Source organism: Amblyraja radiata, chromosome 17 (genome assembly GCF_010909765.2).
Source record: "Amblyraja radiata isolate CabotCenter1 chromosome 17, sAmbRad1.1.pri, whole genome shotgun sequence".
Lineage (NCBI taxonomy): Eukaryota > Metazoa > Chordata > Chondrichthyes > Rajiformes > Rajidae > Amblyraja > Amblyraja radiata.
Genome location: NC_045972.1, coordinates 1,297,509 through 1,318,219, shown reverse-complemented (window position 1 = coordinate 1,318,219; position 20,711 = coordinate 1,297,509). Strand labels below are relative to the sequence as shown.

General features: G+C 44.6%; 1 protein-coding gene across 2 annotated transcripts in view; it reads left to right on the top strand.

Annotated features, from left to right (window-relative positions):
* Positions 1 to 9,880: 9,880 nt before the first annotated feature.
* The window catches only part of cbfa2t3 (CBFA2/RUNX1 partner transcriptional co-repressor 3), a 64,128-nt gene continuing 53,297 nt past the window's right edge, over positions 9,881 to 20,711 (top strand). Inside the window, exons 1-2 of one of the 2 annotated variants that reach the window (XM_033035602.1) lie at positions 9,881 to 10,462; positions 16,214 to 16,360. In XM_033035602.1, coding sequence (XP_032891493.1) covers positions 16,240 to 16,360 — 121 coding nt within the window. In that variant the 5' untranslated portion in view covers positions 9,881 to 10,462; positions 16,214 to 16,239. The remainder of the gene's footprint in view (positions 10,463 to 16,213; positions 16,361 to 20,711) is intronic. The other variant, XM_033035601.1, reaches the window with a different exon arrangement.

Genomic DNA, 20,711 nt, shown 5'->3' with positions numbered 1-20,711 from the left:
GAGTACAGAAGCAAATAAATAAATGATGGGTCTTTGTCCCACACATTATGGAGGGCACTGTACCTGTCCAAATGTCTTTAAAATGTTGCAGGGGCAGAAACCTGAATAAGACCTGATTCTGGAAAAGAAAAGCAGCAGCCACATGTTTAAGGGCTTTTGAGCGAAAGATCTAAGCTTCACTAATGACATCACAGCAGAATTTCCATCATTAACCATAGTGTTTGAAGACTGACATCATTGGCAGCAGTACGCACAAATTTGATAGGAAACAAGGTGGGTGCTGCCATTCGTTATGGAATCACAGTGCCTACCCTGGTCTCATGCTGGAGCAGATCTGTCTGTGCACTACTTCATCATTTCCGTCTCTGAGGCTAACCACATTTAACATACAGCAGACTTTTATCTGTGTTCCTGTTGCTCAGATATCCGGAGTTTCCAACCTGCAGCACTCTCCTTCCTGTCAGCTTGCTGTTTCCACTATAAGTAAGTTCCTCTTACTTGAACCGCTTATTTTTGACAGGAGAGCTGCATCCTGTGCTATAGTATCCCTGATATCAGACTTGTAGTTGGCATAAGAATATTTCAGAGCCACATGCTCACTGACCTAGTGCCAGGCTACTCTCACTGCAGTCTGTTTCTACAACTGTCTTCTGGCAACAACTTAACCATTAGGAAATTGGCCTGATATTCATAGAGTCCCAAACACAAATCATTTGTTCAGATTTAATCGAAAGATATCTTACTGGTAAATACTTAACCTGCTCTGTGCATCACTGGCAAAGATCTGAACTAATGGGAACAATAGACAATAGGTGCAGGAGTAGGCCATTTAGCCTTTCGAGCCAGCACCGCCATTTAATGTGATCATGGCTGATCATCCCCAATCAGTACCCCATTCCTGCCTTCTCCCCATATCCCCTGACTCCGCTATCTTTAAGAGCCCTATCTAGCTCTCTCTTGAAAGTCTCCAGAGAACCGGCCTCCACCGCCCTCTGATACAGAGAATTCCACAGACTCACAAAAAGTGTTTCCTCGAGATGGCTGCAGGTCTAATTCCATGGAGTCTATTCAATTATTTTCACCTTGTCTCATTATCCTGCATGCTGTTGGGTGCCCGAATGTTGGGTGACCGAATGTTATTGAAGCTGCACTTAGCAAACAAGAAGTATTCCATCACTCTTAACATTTATCTAATGATAGTGTAAGAGTGTGGAAAGTCAAATAGTGAATTACCTGCCACAACCTTTGACTTGCTCTTGTAGCTGCAATATTGCATGGTTGGTCCAGTTATACCATACTGATTCCCAGCAGTGTAGTCCCATCCCCTTAACCCTCCTGCAGGTGAGCAACTTATTTTCTCTCTCTGGTTGTTGGTTTTCTTGCCACCTATTAAGGAGCAATTCAGAGGCAGCCAGATGAGGAAACGAAGATGCTGGTTTATGCCAAAGATAGACACAAAGTGCTGGAGTAACTCAGTGGATCAGGCATCATCTCTGGAGGAAAAGCCAGCTGAAACCATGTTTCCTGCATTTCTTTCCAATTTGCTCTTTTGCCAGCTCAATGTTTGGAGAAAGGATGCAAAATATTTTCTTCTAAGTCAAAATGATCCTGATTTCTGATTTCTGCAATGTTTGTTTTTCATTTAACATCCCTGAGAAGCCTGAAGGAATTGCTTTGTGTAACTGTAAATTGAGCTGGACCTGACTGACATGGGGAACAGTGAGAGAATAGAGAGCAAATCTGAATGCAAACTTAATGCATGTGTGTGGGGAGAACTGGGGTGGTCATGTTGAGGCAGAATGAAGATACATGAGCAGTTTTGTAGAATTGAATCTTTTCAGACTGTTCAACTGAATGTGCATTTTAATCAGCAGTCAGTTAGTATGAACTAAGTTGGGTCGCTGTCACACGGGAGGTCTGGTCCCCCAACGCAGTCCCGTTCCTCAATGCAATATTCTCCTCCTCTCCTCCCCAATCCCTGATAGTGACGGAAGGGGGAAGAGAGGGAGGGGGGGGTGTGAATAACCCGGGGGGGGAGTGTGAATAACCCGCCGCATTCTCCAGTCCAGGGCCCGTCTTCATCTCCGGGCTCATCCTTTGTTCCATCGGCGGCGCCTTTTTCGGCGGTGCGGGGGGTGTGAATAACCCGGGGGGGGGGGGGGGGAGGGGTGTGAATAACCCGGGGGGAGAGTGAATAACTTAGGGAGGGGGGGGAGTGTGAATAACCCGGGGGGGTGGGGTGATGTCACTCGAAGCACATGGATGATTCTGTGTGTGAGACGTCTCCGAGCCGAGCCATTGTGGCGTCATCAGTGAAAGCTGGTCATTTTAAATTCAGTCTTTTGATGTTTTTAAACTTCTTACTTACTTTTAATCAGTAATAAGTCGAGAAATAAAGCATTAAATGTTCAGATAAGGTGATCTCGGCCTAGAAGGGAAATATGTGAATCAGAATTTGTAAAAATGTTATCGTTACAGTGTCGTGTTTTTGCGAAGATGTAAAGACAACCACATATACACACAAATACACACGTACAAGATCAGAGTATTAATATGTACTAGACGAAGTGGGACCCGTTGGGTCCCAGTCACACGGGAGGCCTGGTCCCCCAACGTAACCCATTCCCCAATGCAATATTTCACCATGGTGTGAGAGAGGGGGTGGTGTACGGGAGGGGGGGTATTGTGAAGGAGGGGGGGGGTGTGGGGTGGTGGGGAGGGGGGCTGGTGGAGGGGGGTGTGGGGGAGGGGGGGAGTGTGTGGGGGGGGTGTGGGAGGGGGTTGTGGGGGAAGGGGTTTGTGGGGAGGGGAGTTGTGGGGAGGGGAGTTGTGGGGAGGGGAGTTGTGGGGGAGGGGTGGGGGGGAAGAGGGGAGTAATGGGTAAGGGGTGTGGGTGTGTGCCGGGGAGGGGGAGAGGGAAGGGGGGGGGGGTTGTGGAGGGGGGGGGAGGGTGTGTGTGGGGGGGGAGGAAGTCCATTCAGCGGCCACGAGCCACGGCACCACACAGCACCTCAGTGGCTTCCCCGACTCCAGACAGCGGCTTCCCCGACTCCACACAGCTGCTTCTCCGACTCCACTCTTACCGGCTCACTCAGCACGGCTTGCAGACTCAATCAGCACGGCTTGTGCACACAATAAGCGTGACTCACGAACTCAGCCCCGCCTCCGGGACTTTATTCTTCTCGCCCTGCTGATTGACAGCGGGTGCTGGAAGGGGCGTTACCTTCATGGTGACTGATAGGCGAGAAGACCAATCTGCTGATCTCATGATTATTTAAACCTTCATAACTTCTGTAATATTCCACCGATCGGAACAAAACTTGGTACGCTTGGAGCAGAGGAACACGGTGAGTAAGGTGGCAATAAAATCCTAGCGATATAGGGTACCTTTTTTGCGCAAATTTAAAAAAAACACAAACCGGAAGAGGGCAAGAAAGATGAGAGTTTTAGTAATAATATAGACTAGACCAAGTGCAGACCATTGGGTCTGCTCCCCCAACCACCCGTTCCCTACCCGTAGCCCCCACGGGAGGCATGGTCCTCCAACTCAAGCCGTTCCAGAACGTAAGATTCCACCACTCCCCTTGCCTCCCTCAGCAGTGCTCTTTAAAAAAAATTCCAATTGCACTTGCCCTGCGTGTTGCAAGAGCAATTCGCCCTCCCCTGCTAGTCTATCCATTGTGATGTCATCAGTTGAAGCTGCCATTGTGACGTCATCAGTTGAAGCTGGTCGGTTTGAAATTCAAGATATTTTGATTTTTTTATACTTTAATCAGTAATGTCGAGAAGTAAAGCATAAAATATTCAGTGAAAGTGATCTCTGCCTAGAGGGGGAAATGTGAGTCAGAATATGTAAAAATCTTGTGGAAGTTGGCATTTTTAAAGCTTTAATCGTGAATAACGTGTCAAATATAGGATGAAATCTTCATTGAGGCTGATCTCGGCTAGCTAAGCCATTGTGACATCATCAATTGAAGCTGGTGATTTAATTTCAAAGTCTTTTGACTTTTTTAGACTTTTAATCAGTAATGAGTCTAGAATGTCGAGAAATAAAGCATAAAATGTTCAGATAAGGTAATCCCGGCCTCGACGAGAAAAATGTCAATCGTAATATGTAAAAATGTAATCGTTACTGCGTAGTGTTTTTGCAAAGATGTAAAGACAACCACATATTCCTCCCCCACACATTAAGTTTACAAACTTAAAGCACACGGCATTGGGGGTTCAGTATTGATGTGGATAGAGAACTGGCTGGCAAACAGGAAGCAAAGAGTAGGAGTAAACGGGTCCTTTTCACAATGGCAGGCAGTGACTAGTGGGGTACCGCAAGGCTCAGTGCTGGGACCCCAGCTATTTACAATATATATTAATGATCTGGATGAGGGAATTGAAGGCAATATCTCCAAGTTTGCGGATGACACTAAGCTGGGGGGCAGTGTTAGCTGTGAGGAGGATGCTAGGAGACTGCAAGGTGACTTGGATAGGCTGGGTGAGTGGGCAAATGTTTGGCAGATGCAGTATAATGTGGATAAATGTGAGGTTATCCATTTTGGTGGCAAAAACAGGAAAGCAGACTATTATCTAAATGGTGGCCGACTAGGAAAAGGGGAGATGCAGCGAGACCTGGGTGTCATGGTACACCAGTCATTGAAATTGGGCATGCAGGTGCAGCAGGCAGTGAAGAAAGCGAATGGTATGTTAGCTTTCATAGCAAAAGGATTTGAGTATAGGAGCAGGGAGGTTCTACTGCAGTTGTACAGGGTCTTGGTGAGACCACACCTGGAGTATTGCGTACAGTTTTGGTCTCCAAATCTGAGGAAGGACATTATTGCCATAGAGGGAGTGCAGAGAAGGTTCACCAGACTGATTCCTGGGATGTCAGGACTGTCTTATGAAGAAAGACTGGATAGACTTGGTTTATACTCTCTAGAATTTAGGAGATTGAGAGGGGATCTTATAGAAACTTACAAAATTCTTAAGGGGTTGGACAGGCTAGATGCAGGAAGATTGCTCCCGATGTTGGGGAAGTCCAGGACAAGGGGTCACAGCTTAAGGATAAGGGGGAAATCCTTTAAAACCGAGATGAGAAGAACTTTTTTCACACAGAGTGGTGAATCTCTGGAACTCCCTGCCACAGAGGGTAGTCGAGGCCAGTTCATTGGCTATATTTAAGAGGGAGTTAGATGTGGCCCTTGTGGCTAAGGGGATCAGAGGGTATGGAGAGAAGGCAGGTACGGGATACTGAGTTGGATGATCAGCCATGATCATATTGAATGGCGGTGCAGGCTCGAAGGGCCGAATGGCCTACTCCTGCACCTAATTTTTTTTTTTTTTTTTTTTTTTTTTTTTTTTTTTTTTTTTTTTTTATTAGAAGTACGGTAAATTACAATAACACACAACACATATATCTTAATACATTTTTTGTACCGCTTCATTTTTTTTTTTTTTAAAGCTTTAAGAAAAAGATAGAAGTAAGGAAAGTAAAGAAGGTGCGCAAGAGTTGTGAAGTGCAGAAGAGTGTTGGGAAAAGAAAGCCCCTTAGAAAAGAAGTTAGAGAAGGAAGTAAAGTAAGAAAGTAGACCCTAGAAAAGAAAGAAAAAGAAAGTAAGGACAATCGCTCTATTATAACATTAAACTCCGCAGAAAGACTACCAACCAAGTCTGTTTTTGTTGTTTTATCTCCCAATGCCAGGTCCTGATACCATTTATTTATTTATTTATTTTTTTTAAATTACTATTGCACCTCATGCTTGTAATAGGTCCATAAACGTAGACCACGTCTTTTGGAATTGGTTTGCTTTATCTGCTAAGAGGAATCTCATCTCTTCCAGATGTAATGTTTCAAACATATTTGATATCCACATTTTTATTGTTGGTGTGGGCGCATTTTTCCAGAATTTAAGTATGAGCTTTTTTCCCATTATTAGCCCGTAATTGAGTAAATTCTTCTGATACACGTTTAATTCAGGGATATCTTCCGATATCCCAAAAATGATCCATTCTGGTTTTGGTACCAGTTTTATTTTAATTAATTTTGAAAAAATATCAAATATTCCATGCCAGAATTTTTGGATTTTTGTACAAAAAATAAAAGAATGCGCTATGGTAGCTTCTTGACACAGACATTTATCACAGATTGGTGAAACATTAGGAAAGATTTTATTTAATTTAGTTTTTGAATAGTATAGTCTATGTAATGTTTTGAATTGGATAAGCGTATGTCGTACATTGATCGAGCATTTATGCACCTGTAGTAAATGTTTATCCCAGCTCTCTTTTGAAATTTTTATAGCTAATTCTTGTTCCCAGTCTCTTCTAATTCCATCTGTTGTGGGTATTTCTATGTTTAAAATGATATTATATAAGTACGATATTAAGTTAGCTGATTCCGCCTTTGTCTTCATTGCTTCATCCAGTAAGTCGGAAGGCATATTATGATAGTCTTTTGTGTATTTTTTCAAATAATCACAAATTTGAAGATATTTAAAATATTGGTTATTTTTCAAATTATATTTCAGTTGTAGTTGTTGAAATGATAGTAATTTTCCCACTTCATACAGATCTTCGAGCGTTTTGATTCCCATTCTTTCCCAATGTATAAATGATTTGTCTATGATTGATGGTTTAAACGATGGGTTATTGGCTATTGGTATTGAGAGAGATAGGTTTCTTAATTTTAGATTCTGTTTTATTTGTTTCCATGTTCTAATTGTGCTATGTATAATTGGGTTTTTATTATAATTTTTATTATTCAGATTTATTGGTGAGAGGATAATCGCTCCTATATTACTCGGGGAGCAATCCCCTTTTTCCATTACAATCCAGTCCGCCTGCTGGGCAGAATTGTCCAGCAGGTGAATCATATTTTTAATATTTACTGCCCAATTATAATACATAAAGTTAGGGAGCGCTAGACCCCCCCACTCTTTTTGTTTATTAAGGTGTGTTCTTTGTATTCTATGGGGTTTATAATCCCATATGAAATTTGTAATGTCTGAGTCCAATTTTGTCCAATGTCTGAGCACCTAATTTCTATGTTTCTATGTTTCTATATACACATATACACACGTACAAGAGACTTTTAATAAACTTTAATAGACTTTCCCTAGGACATTGAGGGAAGTTAGTGTAGAAATAGCCGGGGCTATGACAAATATTTCAAATGTCATTAGAAACGGGAATAGTCCCCGAGGATTGGCGTACTGCGCATGTTGTTCCATTGTTTAAAAAGGGTTCTAAGAGTAAACCTAGCAATTATAGACCTGTTAGTTTGACTTCAGTGGTGGGCAAATTAATGGAAAAGATACTTAAAGATAATATATATAAGCATCTGGATAATCAGAGTCTGATTAGGAACAGTCAACATGGATTTGTGCCTGGAAGGTCATGTTTGACTAATCTTCTTGAATTTTTTGAAGAGGTTACTAGGGAAATTGACGAGGGTAAAGCAGTGGATGTTGTCTATATGGACTTTAGTAAGGCCTTTGACAAGGTTCCTCATGGAAGGTTGGTTAAGAAGGTTAAACTGTTGGGTATAAATGCAGGAATAGCAAGATGGATTCAGCAGTGGCTGAATGGGAGAAGCCAGAGGGTAATGGTGGATGGCTGTTTGTCGGGTTGGAGGCAGGTGACTAGTGGGGTGCCTCAGGGATCTGTGTTGGGTCCTTTGTTGTTTGTCATGTACATCAATGATCTGGATGAAGGGGTGGTAAATTGGATTAGTAAGTATGCAGATGATACCAAGATAGGGGGTGTTGTGGATAATGAAGAGGATTTCCAAAGTCTACAGAGTGATTTAGGCCATTTGGAAAAATGGGCTGAAAGATGGCAGATGGAGTTTAATGCAGATAAATGTGAGGTGTTACACCTTGGCAGGACAAATCAAAATAGGACGTACATGATAAATGGTAGGGAATTGAAGAATACAGTTGAACAGAGGGATCTGGGAATAACCGTGCATAGTTCCTTGAAGGTGGAATCTCATATAGATAGGGTGGTAAAGAAAGCTTTTGGTATGCTAGCCTTTATAAATCAGAGCATTGAGTATAGAAGCTGGGATGTAATGTTAAAATTGTACAAGGCATTGGTGAGACCAAATCTGGAGTATGGTGTACAATTTTGGTCGCCCAATTATAGGAAGGATGTCAACAAAATAGAGAGAGTACAGAGGAGATTTACTAGAATGTTGCCTGGGTTTCAACAACTAAGTTACAGAGATAGGTTGAATAAGTTAGGTCTTTATTCTCTGGAGCGCAGAAGGTTAAGGGGGGACTTGATAGAGGTCTTTAAAATGATGAGAGGGATAGACAGAGTTGATGTGATCAAGCTTTTCCATTTGAGAATAGGGAAGATTCAAACCAGAGGACATGACTTCAGAATTAAGGGACAGAAGTTTAGGGGTAACATGAGGGGGAACTTCTTTACTCAGAGAGTGGTAGCGGTGTGGAATGAGCTTCCAGTGGAAGTGGTGGCGGCAGGTTCGTTGGTATCATTTAAGAATAAATTGGATAGGCATATGGATGAGAAGGGAATGGAGGGTTATGGTATGAGTGCAGGCAGGTGGGACTAAGGGAAAAAAAAAAAAAATTGTTCGGCGCGGACTTGTAGGGCCGAGATGGCCTGTTTCCGTGCTGTAATTGTTATATGGTTTATATGGTTAATAAGTATATGATGTGATAGATGAGATCAAAACCAGTGCATAAACTGTTCTGTGTAGGAAAGAACTGCAGATGCTGGTTTAAATCGAAGGTAGATACAAAATGCTGGTGTAACTCAGCGGGACAGGCAGCATCTCTGGAGAGAAGGAATGGGTGACGTTTCGGGTCGAGATCCTTCTTCAGACTCATAAATTCAGACGCATGAACTGCGCTGTACTCCACTTGAAGACACAAGTCTGTGGCTCAGTGTATCTGTGAAGTTGACAAGATTATGGTTAGTATCTAAGTGCTATATGGGAACATTACTCAGATCATGTGTGAGTGACATAAAGAAGCACCACATGATACTCTGAAAATACTCGGATGCAGTGTTGTGGGTCTGACAAGGGGCTGCTTGGTCTACGTTCTGTTCTCTCCATAGTTTTGAACATATTGACGATGAAGTGCTCCACTTATACTGCAGTAACACATTCACGTTGTTCTTCAGCAATATCTGAAAGCAGAGTTTGAATGCTGCTGTTAGATTGACTGTTAATGTGAAGAACTATCTCACACAAAACCAATGAAATCTTTGTATTGTGCTTCTTTGCTTTCTTGTTATTTACTCACCATCCCTTCTCATCCTCCAATCCACCCTTAGAACATGGAACAGCACAGAAACTGGCCCTTCTGTCGACAATGTATGTGCCAAACATGATGTCAAGACCAACTCTTATCTGCTTGAACATCATCCATATCCCTCCATTCGTTGTATATCCACGTGTCTATCCAAAAGTCTCAAATATCACTATCATATCTGCCTCCACCACCCCCCCTGACAGTTTGTTCTAGGCACTCACCACTCTCTGTGTGAAAAATAAACCTGCCCCACACATCTCCTTTAGACTTTGCCCCTCTCACCTCAAAGCTACGCCCTCTGATATTTGATATTTCCACCTTAAGAAAACCTTCTGACTCTCTAGTTTGTCTACACCTCTCATAATTTTCCCACAATCACTTATACAAGTGAGGGGAAGATAGTGGGAGAAAGAACCGTTCCAAATTGCCTTGTTTGGTTTGACCTGTAATGTTTGTGTGCAGATTCTCAGTAAAGGAGTGATAGGTCCAAATGTTAGTGCAGTTGGCTAGAGGCATCAAGCTCTAGTATCAGTTCCAGCCTGCAGTGAGGAGAGCTCTCACAGAGCAGCTGACCAGAGCAGCAGCTGCGTTAAGCGGAAGGTGCTATTTTGTCCCTTTGCACTCTGTTTGCTTGTGCCTGAGTGGGATTGTCAGTATCTATGGAAATTCTGTTTATTTAGGGAGTGAGATAACCCAGTGAAGTGTCAAGTCACTTGGTCTGTTCAGATTGGTAATGTATAGGCCAACAGTCATCAACAGTATCCCAACAGCCTGGTGCTCCTCAGAAGTGCATCGTGCGTAAAGAGAACAGTTTGTAAATGCATGGAACCTGAAGCTGTGAAAACAAGTTGTAGACATCCATTTGCAGGCTTGCAGATCAAAGTTGATTGCTTGTGGTGATCCCCATTACTAATTGTGCACAGGATCAAACACAATGTGATTTTGGGGCTGGCTTTTGGCAGCAGTTTGCTGCCTCTAATGCTGGCAGCTGGAACTTGATTTACTCCTATTTTCTAAATAATTACTGCCAATGGTTTACTTGAAAATTGAAGCCTCCAAAAGCACAAATCTGCAGTGAATAGCTATCATTTATCTATCGTCTCGATTAAAAACTGGCAGGCAGACAGAAAAGTGGACCGGATTGAAGACGTGCTTTTTGACAGAAGTACAACAGGAATCACTGCTGGGTAAGCTTGCAAATTTGATGTATAAATTGAAAGTGTGAGATTATGGTTTTACTACAGCTGAACAGTGTAAGGTAGCTCTCTCCAGCTGTCTCCTAGAGTGCATCCCACACTGGGTGATATAGGGTATCTGTGGCCTACCCGAAAGCTGCTGCTTTTTGCCGGTTACAGCTGGTCACCATCTGGTTCTTAATGTGTGATTGAGATACAGAGGAGGAGTTGAGTCCTGGACTAGATCAGCAAAAATCACATCAAATGGTGGGACAATAGACATTAGGTGCAGGAGTTGGCCATTTGGCGCTTCGAGCCAGCACCGCCATTCAATGTGATCATGGCTGATCATCCCCAATCAGTACCCCGTTCGTGCCTTCTCCCGTATCCCCTGACTCCGCTATTTTTAGAGAGCCCTATCTAGCTCTCTCATGAAAGCATCCAGAGAACCTGCCTCTGAGGCAGAGAATTTCACAGACTCACAACTCTCTGTGAGAAAAAGTCTTTCCTCATCCGTTCTAAATGGCTTACTCCTTATTCTTAAACTGTGGCCCCTGGTTCTGGACTCCCCCAACATCGGGAACATGTTTCCTGCCTCTAGTGTGTCCAAGGCCTTAACAATCTTATATGTTTCAATGAGATGCCCTCTCATCCTTCTAAACTCCAGAGTGTACAAGCCCAGCTGCTCCATTCTCTCAGCATATGACAGTCCCGTCATCCCGGAAATTAACCTTGTAAACCTGCGCTGCACTCCCTCAATAGCAAGAATGTCCTTCCTCAAATTAGGGGACCAAAACTGCACACAATACTCCAGGTGTGGTCTCACTAGGGTTCTGTACAACTGCAGAAGGACTTCTTTGCTCCTATATTCGATTCTTCTTGTTATAAAGGCCAAAATGCCATTCGCTTTCTTCACTGCCTGCTGTACCTGCATGCTTACTTTCATAGACTGATGTACAAGGACCCCCCAGATCCCGTTGTACTTCCCCTTTTCCCAACTTGACGCCATTTAGATAGTAATCTGCCTTCCTGCTTTTGCCACCAAAGTGGATAACCTCACATTTATCTCTGTACTGTACACTGTACGTTGTCTCTGTACTGTACACTGACAATGACAATTAAAATTGAATCTGAATCTGATTTATCCGCATTAAACTTCATCTGCCATGCATTTGCCCACTCCACTAACCTGTCCAAGTCACCCTGAATTCTCATAGCATCCTCCTCACAGTTCACACTGCCACCCAGCTTTGTGTCATCTGCAAATTTGCTAATGTTACTTTGAATCCCTTCATCCAAATCATTGACGTATATTGTAAATAGCTGTGGTCCCAGCACCGAGCCTTGCGGTACCCCACTAGTCACTGCCTGCCATTCTGAAAGGGATCTGTTAATCCCTACTCTTTGTTTCCTGTCTGCTAACCACTTCTCTCCATGTCAGCACTCTACCCCCAATACCATGTGCCCTAATTTTGCCCATTAATCTTCTATGTGGGACCTTATCAAATGATTTCTGAAAGTCCAGGTACACTACATCCACTGGCTCTCCCTTGTCCATTTTCAGATTCAGATTCAGACTCAATTTTATTGTCATTGCACTTTTCAGTGCAACGAAATGGTTTAGCCTGCAGTCATAACATAGAATAAATAACAAAACACACACTCAACACAGTTTAACATCCACTGCAGTGAGTCCACCAGGCACCTCCTCACTGTGATGGAAGGCAAAATGTCCCAAAGTCCTTGTCTCTTCCCTCCTTGCTCTCCCTCTGCGCTGAGGCGATCCAGGCCTCTGATGTTGTGACCCCGCCAGGTGATGGTAATCAGTACCGCGGCTGAATCCACGATCCGCGAACGGGCCTGTTCAAACTCCGCGGCCCGGGGCGGTTGAAGCTGCCGCCCTCCAGCCCAGCGGACGAAGCTGTTGTTGCGGGAGCTCCGGAAAAACAGGTCACCAACGGTGTCGTCCACTGGCCCACGAGGCTCCGAAGTCGGGTCGCCGCCGCCGCAGCGCCACCACAGCCCCAAAGTCGGCCAGCCTCGCGTTGGTAAGTCCTGGCTCTGCCTCCGGAGCCTCGAGGTCGGTCCCAGTTGGAGGCCGCCAGCTCCTCGATGGGCCTCAGCGCAGACTGAGACGGAGACGGGGGATACGGCAAGAAAGGTCGCATCCCACGTGGCGACACTTTGTGTACTTTGTGCATTTTATGCAAAACAAAGGATTTCACTGTACCTAAGGTACATGAAATAAAATATCATCATTAAGGATGATGAGAGTGGTTGGAGAATGAGTGATGGATGTGTTGAAGATTGGCATTTGCTTCCAGACCAGTAGATGCATTTCGCAAATTGAAAGAAGTATAAGTAATTCAATGAATGAATGGACCTGAATGAGCCTTTACGTCCTGGAATTTAGGAAAAGGAGAAGGAGAAGGTTTGGTGCATGAGGGTTGTCCGCTTTCTTGGAATCACAAGGTGCTCTAGAAATTTGAAAGTTGAAGTTAAAAGTGCAGAAATGTTTAGTTCAGGCAGGAACAAAATCAACTTTTCACACCAGTGATTGTTTTTTAGAATCAGAATTGTAAAATGTCAGACATTAAGAGTTTATGGATATGAAGTGAGACATGGAGAAATATGACAATGTTCATTCCAGGTGAAACACTGAATTATTTATGCTTCTTTCAATTTGCAAAATATATCCACTGAACTGCAAGTGGGTTGTGGTGGGTTGGAAGGCAAGAGATTAAATGGCGACAGAGAACGATGCTGCAAGGTAAAAGGAGTTATATTGTCACAAATAAAGAAAAACAGATGGTGGATCTAGAGAAGGTGTGAATAGGAAAAGCAGAAACTGTTGAACTAACTGGGCTGGTTTGTACGACCTACTTGCTGGCACTTCACCATACAGTCACAAGCACAATGTGAACATATTGTCCTGCTGATGCTGTAGACCTCTCATCAGAATTTGCTTGACATTTTGGGTCAAGTTTCATGAGTCCTGATTCAGGGTCTTGACTCAAAACATCAGCCATCCCATTGCCCACACAGATGCTGCTTGATGTGCAGAATTCCTCCATCACTGCTTTTGCTCCAGTTATCAGCATGTGCAGTCTTTTATGTCCATCCCAACAAAGTTAGCCAGTTCAATCCTCCATAGCATTATCTTCATTGTTATGCTGTGAGGACTATGTGATGCATCACTTTTTCCACCCTTCGGAAATCCAGAGGTCAGAAGTTGTTGCTTTGTATCTTGTAGTTTGTTGTCACAGTATGTTAGTGGTGGAACAAATGGATAATGCATTCAGTGGAAGGTGATTCAGTCCTGAGAAATATGGATGTTATCGATATTGCAGTTACACCCAGGTAGAGGTGTGGAATATTTTATTTCATTTTTGTGGATGGAAGGGGGTGGAGATAAGCCATGTCACAGAACACCAGGTCCAAAACTGGTTACCAAACTCGCAGAACTGGGTCTCTGCGCATCCCTCTGCAACTGGATCCTCGACTTCCTCGTCCACAGACCACAGTCTGTTCGTATTGGTGGAAATGTGTCAGCCTCGATAACAATCAGCACGGGAGCACCTCAAGGCTGCGTGCTCAGCCCCCTGCTGTACTCACTCTATACCCATGACTGTGTAGCGAACCACAGTGCGAACTCCATCATCAAGTTCGCTGATGACACCACCATCGTGGGGCGTATCACTGATGGGGATGAGTCAGAATATAGAAGAGAGATCGAGCAACTGTCCATATGGTGCCAGCGCAATAACCTGGCCCTCAACACCAGCAAAACCAAAGAACTGATTGTGGACTTTGGAAGGAGTAGGAGGGGGACCCACAGCCCCATTTATATCAACGGGTCGATGGTTGAAAGGGTCAAGAGCTTCAAATTCCTGGGCGTGCACATCTCTGAAGATCTTTCCTGGTCCGAGAACACTAATGCAATCATCAAAAAAGCACATCAGCGCCTCTACTTCCTGAGAAGATTACGGAGAGTCGGATTGTCAAGGAAGACTCTCTCTAACTTCTACAGGTGCACAGTCGAGAGCATGCTGACCGGTTGCATCGTGGCTTGGTTCGGCAATTTGAGCGCCTTGGAGAGGAAAAGACTACAAAAAGTAGTAAACACTGCCCAGTCCATCATCGGCTCTGACCTTCCTTCCATCGAGGGGATTTATCGCAGTCGCTGCCTCAAAAAGGCTGGCAGTATCATCAAAGACCCACACCACCCTGGCCACACACTCATCTCCCTGCTACCTTCAGGTAGAAGGTACAGGAGCCTGAAGACTGCAACAACCAGGTTCAGGAATAGCTACTTCCCCTCAGCCATCAGGCTATTAAACCTGGCTCGGACAAAACTCTGATTATTAACAACCACTTTCTGTTATTTGCACTTTATTTGCAGTTTATTTATTCATGTGTGTATATATTTATATCATGGTATATGGACACATTTATCTGTACTGTAGTAAATGCCTTACTATTTTTCTGTGTGCTTAAGCAAAGCAAGAATTTCATTGTCCTATACAGGGACACATGACAATAAACTCACTTGAACTTGAAAAATCAAGGGGATATCAATTTGACTGAAATGTGGAAATTTCATTCCATTGATTTCACGGACAAGGGATTTCTCACAACCCTCGTTCCTGTCCATTTTACCTCTAGTTGGGCGGCGCGACTCACGTCGCAGCGGCCTCTGCAGTCCGTCTGTCTTTTTATTATTTTTTGTCTCGTTTGAATGTAGTTTTTATTATTTTTGTTGTTGTTGTGTATGTGTGTGGGTATGTGTGTGGGGGGCAGGGGGTGGGGGAAACTTTTAAAATCTATCCCCTGCACGGAGAACCCGACCTTTTCTCTGTCGGGTCTCCGTTGTCGTTGGGGCCTAGCACCGTGGAGCGGCCTCCAGCAGGAACGACCTGGGGCTCCAGTCACGGAGCTGCGGACCTACTCACCATCGCGGAGCTGGCCGAGTTCGGAGCGGGTGGAGCTGTGGTGGCGCTCGGCTGCGACCTGACCCCGGAGATTCGGAGGCTTACCGCAGGTCTGGTGGACGGTGACACCGGGAGCCCGCGGATCCCTGCTGGGAGACCACTTTTCGGGGCTTCCGCAATGGCGACTTCACCCGCCCGAGTTGCGGGGTTGAAGAGTACCTGGAGCGGGGCCTTACATCGCCCGGCGCGGCTTGGAATGGCCGCGGGACAATTACCATCGCCCGCCCAGGGCTTTGACTCTGACATCGGGAGGGGAATGGGGAGTGCAGGGGAGAGATAAGTTTTTGCCTTCCATCACAGCGAGGAGGAGATGCGCTGTGATGGATGTTTGTGTAAATTGTGTTGTGTCTTGGTTCTTTCTTGTGTGTATGACTGCAGAAACAACATTTCGTTTGAACCTCAATGGGGTTCAAATGACAAATAAATTGTATTGTATTGTATTGTATTGTAGTTTCTCACTTTCTTACTAGGTTTGGCGATCCTATGTTGTCAGTGAATTGGAGTTGCCTTGTTTTCCATGGTGAATTTGAACCAGAGGGGGTAGTATGTGTAGGGTCTTTGAGGAAAGTGGTGGTGATGTGGCAAAGCACATTTATTTAACTTAATTATTTTAACATATGCTTTCTACAACACTCTAAATCATGCCCTTTTCCTTTTTGCTCCTACGTCCTGTGTGAACTTTCTCTCTCCCCAATATATGTTGGGATATTAAGTCATCTGAAAATGATTAATGAGAGTGGTTTACATTGTGCCATGTTTTTTGTTCCCACAGGCAGCGCAAAAATAAAGCTTGGAGCAATGCCAGATTCTCCCGCTGAAGTTAAAACTCAGTCCCAGTTGACACCACCAGCGATGCCGCCACCACCTCCCACCATCATACAGGGGCCTGCTCGAAACATTTCTTTCTCTCCGACAACAAGTGAGTTATGCCCATCTGCATGTTTCTGAGAGGCGGGGCAAGTTTTTACAAAGAGGGTGGTGAGTGCCTGGAAGTGCTGCCAGGGCTGGTGGTGGAGGCAGATACGACAGTGGTATTTAAGAGGCTTTTAGATAGGCACATGGATATGCAGGAATTGAGGGATTATGGATCATGTGCAGGTAGATGAGATTACTTTATTTTGGCGTCATGTTCAGAATAGAGCTGATTGGTTGAAGGGTCTGTTCCTGCGCTGCACTGTTTTATGTTCTATGATAAGTGCTAGTGACATAGATGTACAATACAGAAAGGAGCGAGAGAGAAAACGGGGAATTACAGACCAGTTAGCCTGACTTCGGCGGTAGGAAAGATGCTGGAGTCAATTATTAAAGAGGTAATAATGGGGCATTTGGGAAACAGTAAAAGGATTAGTCCAAGTCAACATGGATTTATGAAAGGGAAATCATGCTTGACTAACCTTCTGGAATTTTTTGAGGATGTGACAAGTAAAATGGATGAAGGGGTGCCAGTGGATGTAGTGTATCTAGACTTTCAGAAAGGCTTTGTAAGGTCCTGCACGGGAGACTGCTGACTAAAATTAGAGCATGGATAGAAAATTGGTTGGCAGTGGAGTAGGAGTGAACGGGTCCTTTTCAGAATGGCAGGCAGTGGCGAGTGGAGTGCCATAAGGCTCGGTGTTGGGACCGCAACTGTTTACCATATATATTAATGATTTGGAAGAGGGAATTAGGAGCAACACTAGTAAATTTGTGGATGACACACAGCTGGGTGGCAGTGTGAACTGTGAAGAGGATGTTAGGAGATTGCAGGGTGACCTGGACAGGTTGAGTGAGTGGACAGATGCGTGGCAGATGCAGTATAATATAGATAAATGTGAGGTTATCCACTTTGGCGGCAAAAACAAAGGGGCAGATTATTATCTCAATGGGGTTAGGTTAGGTAAGGGGGAGGTGCAGCGAGACTTGGGCATCCTTGTACACCGGTCACTGAAAGTTGGCTTACAGCAGGCAGTGAAGAAAGCTAATGGAATGTTGGCCTTCATAACAAGAGGATTTCAGTATAGGAGTAAAGAGATTCTTCTGCAGTTGTATAGGGCTCTCGTGAGACCACATCTGGAGTATTGTGTACAGTTTTGGTCTCCTAATTTGAGGAAGGACATCCTTGTGATTGAGGCAGTGCAGCGTAGGTTCACGAGATTGATCCCTGGGATGGCGGGACTGTCATATGAGGAAAGATTGAAAAGACTATGCTTGTATTCACTGGAGTTTAGAAGGATGAGGGGGCATCTTATAGAAACATATAAAATTATAAAAGGACTGGACAAGCTAGATGCAGGAAAAATGTTCCCAATGTTGGGCGAGTCCAGAAACAGGCGCCACAGTCTTAGAATAAAGGGGAGGTCATTTAAGACTGAGGTGAGAAAAAACATTTTCACTCAGAGAGTTGTGAATTTATGGAATTCCCTGCCAGAGGGCAGTGGAGGCCAAATCACTGGATGGATTTAAGAGAGAGTTATATAGAGCTCTAGGGGCTAGTGGAGTCAAGGGATATGGGGTGAAGGCAGGCACGGGTTATTGATAGGGGACGATCAGCTATGATCACAATGAATGGCTTGAAGGGCCGAATGGCCTCCTCCTGCACCTATTTTCTATGTTTCTATGTTTCTAGAGGGACAGCCCATGTTATAAAAGAATGGGTTAATGGAGAAAATTGTATGCCGAGGCACAAGGCAAGGAGATGGATGTAAAGAATAATTGACATTGCAAGGCTTGCCTAACAAACATTGGGTTGTTTTTCTAAATAGGGAGAGCTGTCCCATTGAATAGTTTAGCAACTGCATGACATTGGCAGAAAAGTACAATTCTGGAAGTGCAACGTCCCAGACTCTTCCATCACAATGTCAAGGGTTTTCTGTAGTATACCATTGAGAAAGGGTGGCCTGGAAAACCTCAACATTTCTACCATACAGATGCTGGACAGTGACCAACTCCAACGTACAGTGTTTGCCAACCTATTTTCACCTTTCTGAGAATCGCCAGGGACTAGAAACTCAACTGGAACAATCACATCATTTCTATGGCTACCACATCAACTTAAAAGCTGAATGACTCCTCCTGATTCCCTGAAGCATTTCCTCTTTCTACAAGGTGCAAATCAGTAGTGTGATGAACTACTTTCCACGTGCTTTGATGAGTGCAGCTCAAACACTTGAAAGCTGGACATCATCCACAACAAACCCCCTTAATTGGCACCACATCCATGATTTTTTAAATTACTCTCTTCACCATCAACAAATTGTGTTGCAGTGAATACCATTTACAAAATGCATTTACTTGTGAAGATTTTCCAGACAATCTAGATAACATTTTTGAAACACCGGGCCTCGATCAACTGGAAAGACAAGATGAGAAGGTGCACGGCACCACCATGACTATCTCTACATTCCCATATCATCCCGAATAGGGAATGTATTATTGGTTCTTCATCTTCATTGGGTCTGGGTTTTGGAGCTCCCTACTCAATAGTACTGTGGATGTACCTTCACCAAAAGGATCAGAGTGGTTCAAGAGTGGGTCACCACTCTTCTTTTGAGGATAATTAGGAATGGCCTGTAAATGCTGGCCTCAACTAATGTTTCCCACATACTGCGTTGGAGTCAGATTTCCTTTTGTCTCCTGCAGGTTCCAGCACCATTGGTCCACATTCACACAGCCCGACACATCCAGGTGACGGCAAGGCTCCTTTCCTGATGGCTGTTCATAACCCGAACATTTAATGTCAGAAATGCCATTCCGAGCTGCCCCGCAGTAGCCAGTAAATCCATACCGCCGGTCTCCCAGCACTTGTTTTTATGAAAGTCAGATGTTTGTAAGGTGAGGAAGGGCCTGTATATGGTGTTGTTGTAGATCAGTAGAAGATAATAGAAGCAGCAGGCAGAGAGAGTCAGGGGTTAATTAACTGACTATGGCGTATAAAACATTTCATTGGGATTCCAGAGGGATTGGCTGGGCTGATGGTGGATCATCCGCAGTGCCCCATGTGGATTCGCACTAAAGAGCTGGGAATTGCTCCTGTACAGCATTCTCGTACTTCTGCAATTGTGCAGAGCACAATATTAACTTTCCCACTGCTCTCCAATACCAAGCATAAGAGCAAGAAGCCTGTAGGTGAGTACATTTTAAAACTTGAAACATGTTGGAAATAATCAACAGGTCAGGCAGCATCTACGAAGTGAAAGGAGTTACTGGCAGTTAACCTGTGCAAGGTTAGATTGGTGATTAACTTGAATAGAATTAAATCAGGATCAGAATCAGAATCAGAACATCCACCACAGTGACTCCTACACATTCCTCACTGTGATGGAAGGCGAAATAAAGTTCAAGGCCTTCCTTTTGTTCTTCCTCGGTCGGGGGCCTCGAGCCCTCCGTTGACGGGACGGTCTTGACTCCCGTAGCAGGCGGCGTTCAGGCCCTCCACATCGAGGCGTTCAGCTCCTGCATCGGGGGGTTGTCAGCTCCCCCATGCCGGGCGATCGAACCTCGCGTCGGGGCTGGTCGAACCTTCTGCGGCGTTGGAGCTCCCGACTAGTCTCTCCCGAGACTGCGAGCCCTTGATGGTAAGTCCGCAGGCCGCGGTGGGAACGATCCCAGGCAAGGGATCAGCTCCGATGTTTAGTCCGCGCCCCGCAGTGGGGCTCACGACAGTCCGAGGAGGCTTCCAACTCCATCGATGTTAGGCCGCCGAGCCCGGAGAATGTGATCCGAAAATTAATCACATCTCCGGGAAGGTAAGAACTTGAAAAAAAAGGTTCCCCCGATCCCCTCCCTCCACATAAAACAAAGTACATTAAACTAAACTCTTAACAGACGCTAGAAATAACAAAAAGATGAAAAAACGAACAGACTGCCGGCAGGGCTGGCCATCTCCCCGGCGCCCCTGGTGGATACATAGAATTAAATCAGGATTGATAGAGATTAGAGATTTAACAAGTAAAAGATTAGCTGCTATTAGAGATATATCATGAAACAGGCCCTTCAGCCCACTGAGCACACACCAACCATCAATCACATGTTCACACTAGTTCTATCTTATCACACTGCACATCTACTCCCTCACATCTCACTAGGGGCAATTTACAGAGGCCATTTAATCTTTGCGATGTGGGAGGAAACCGGAGAACCCAGAGGAGTCCCAAGCGGTCACAGGGAGAACATGCAAACTCCACACAGCCAGCACTCGGGTCACTGACATTGTAAGGCGGTAGCTCTACCAGCTGCATCACTGTGCTGCCATGGATGTTCCAATGGAATAGCTGAGGAGAAACTGTGTCCAG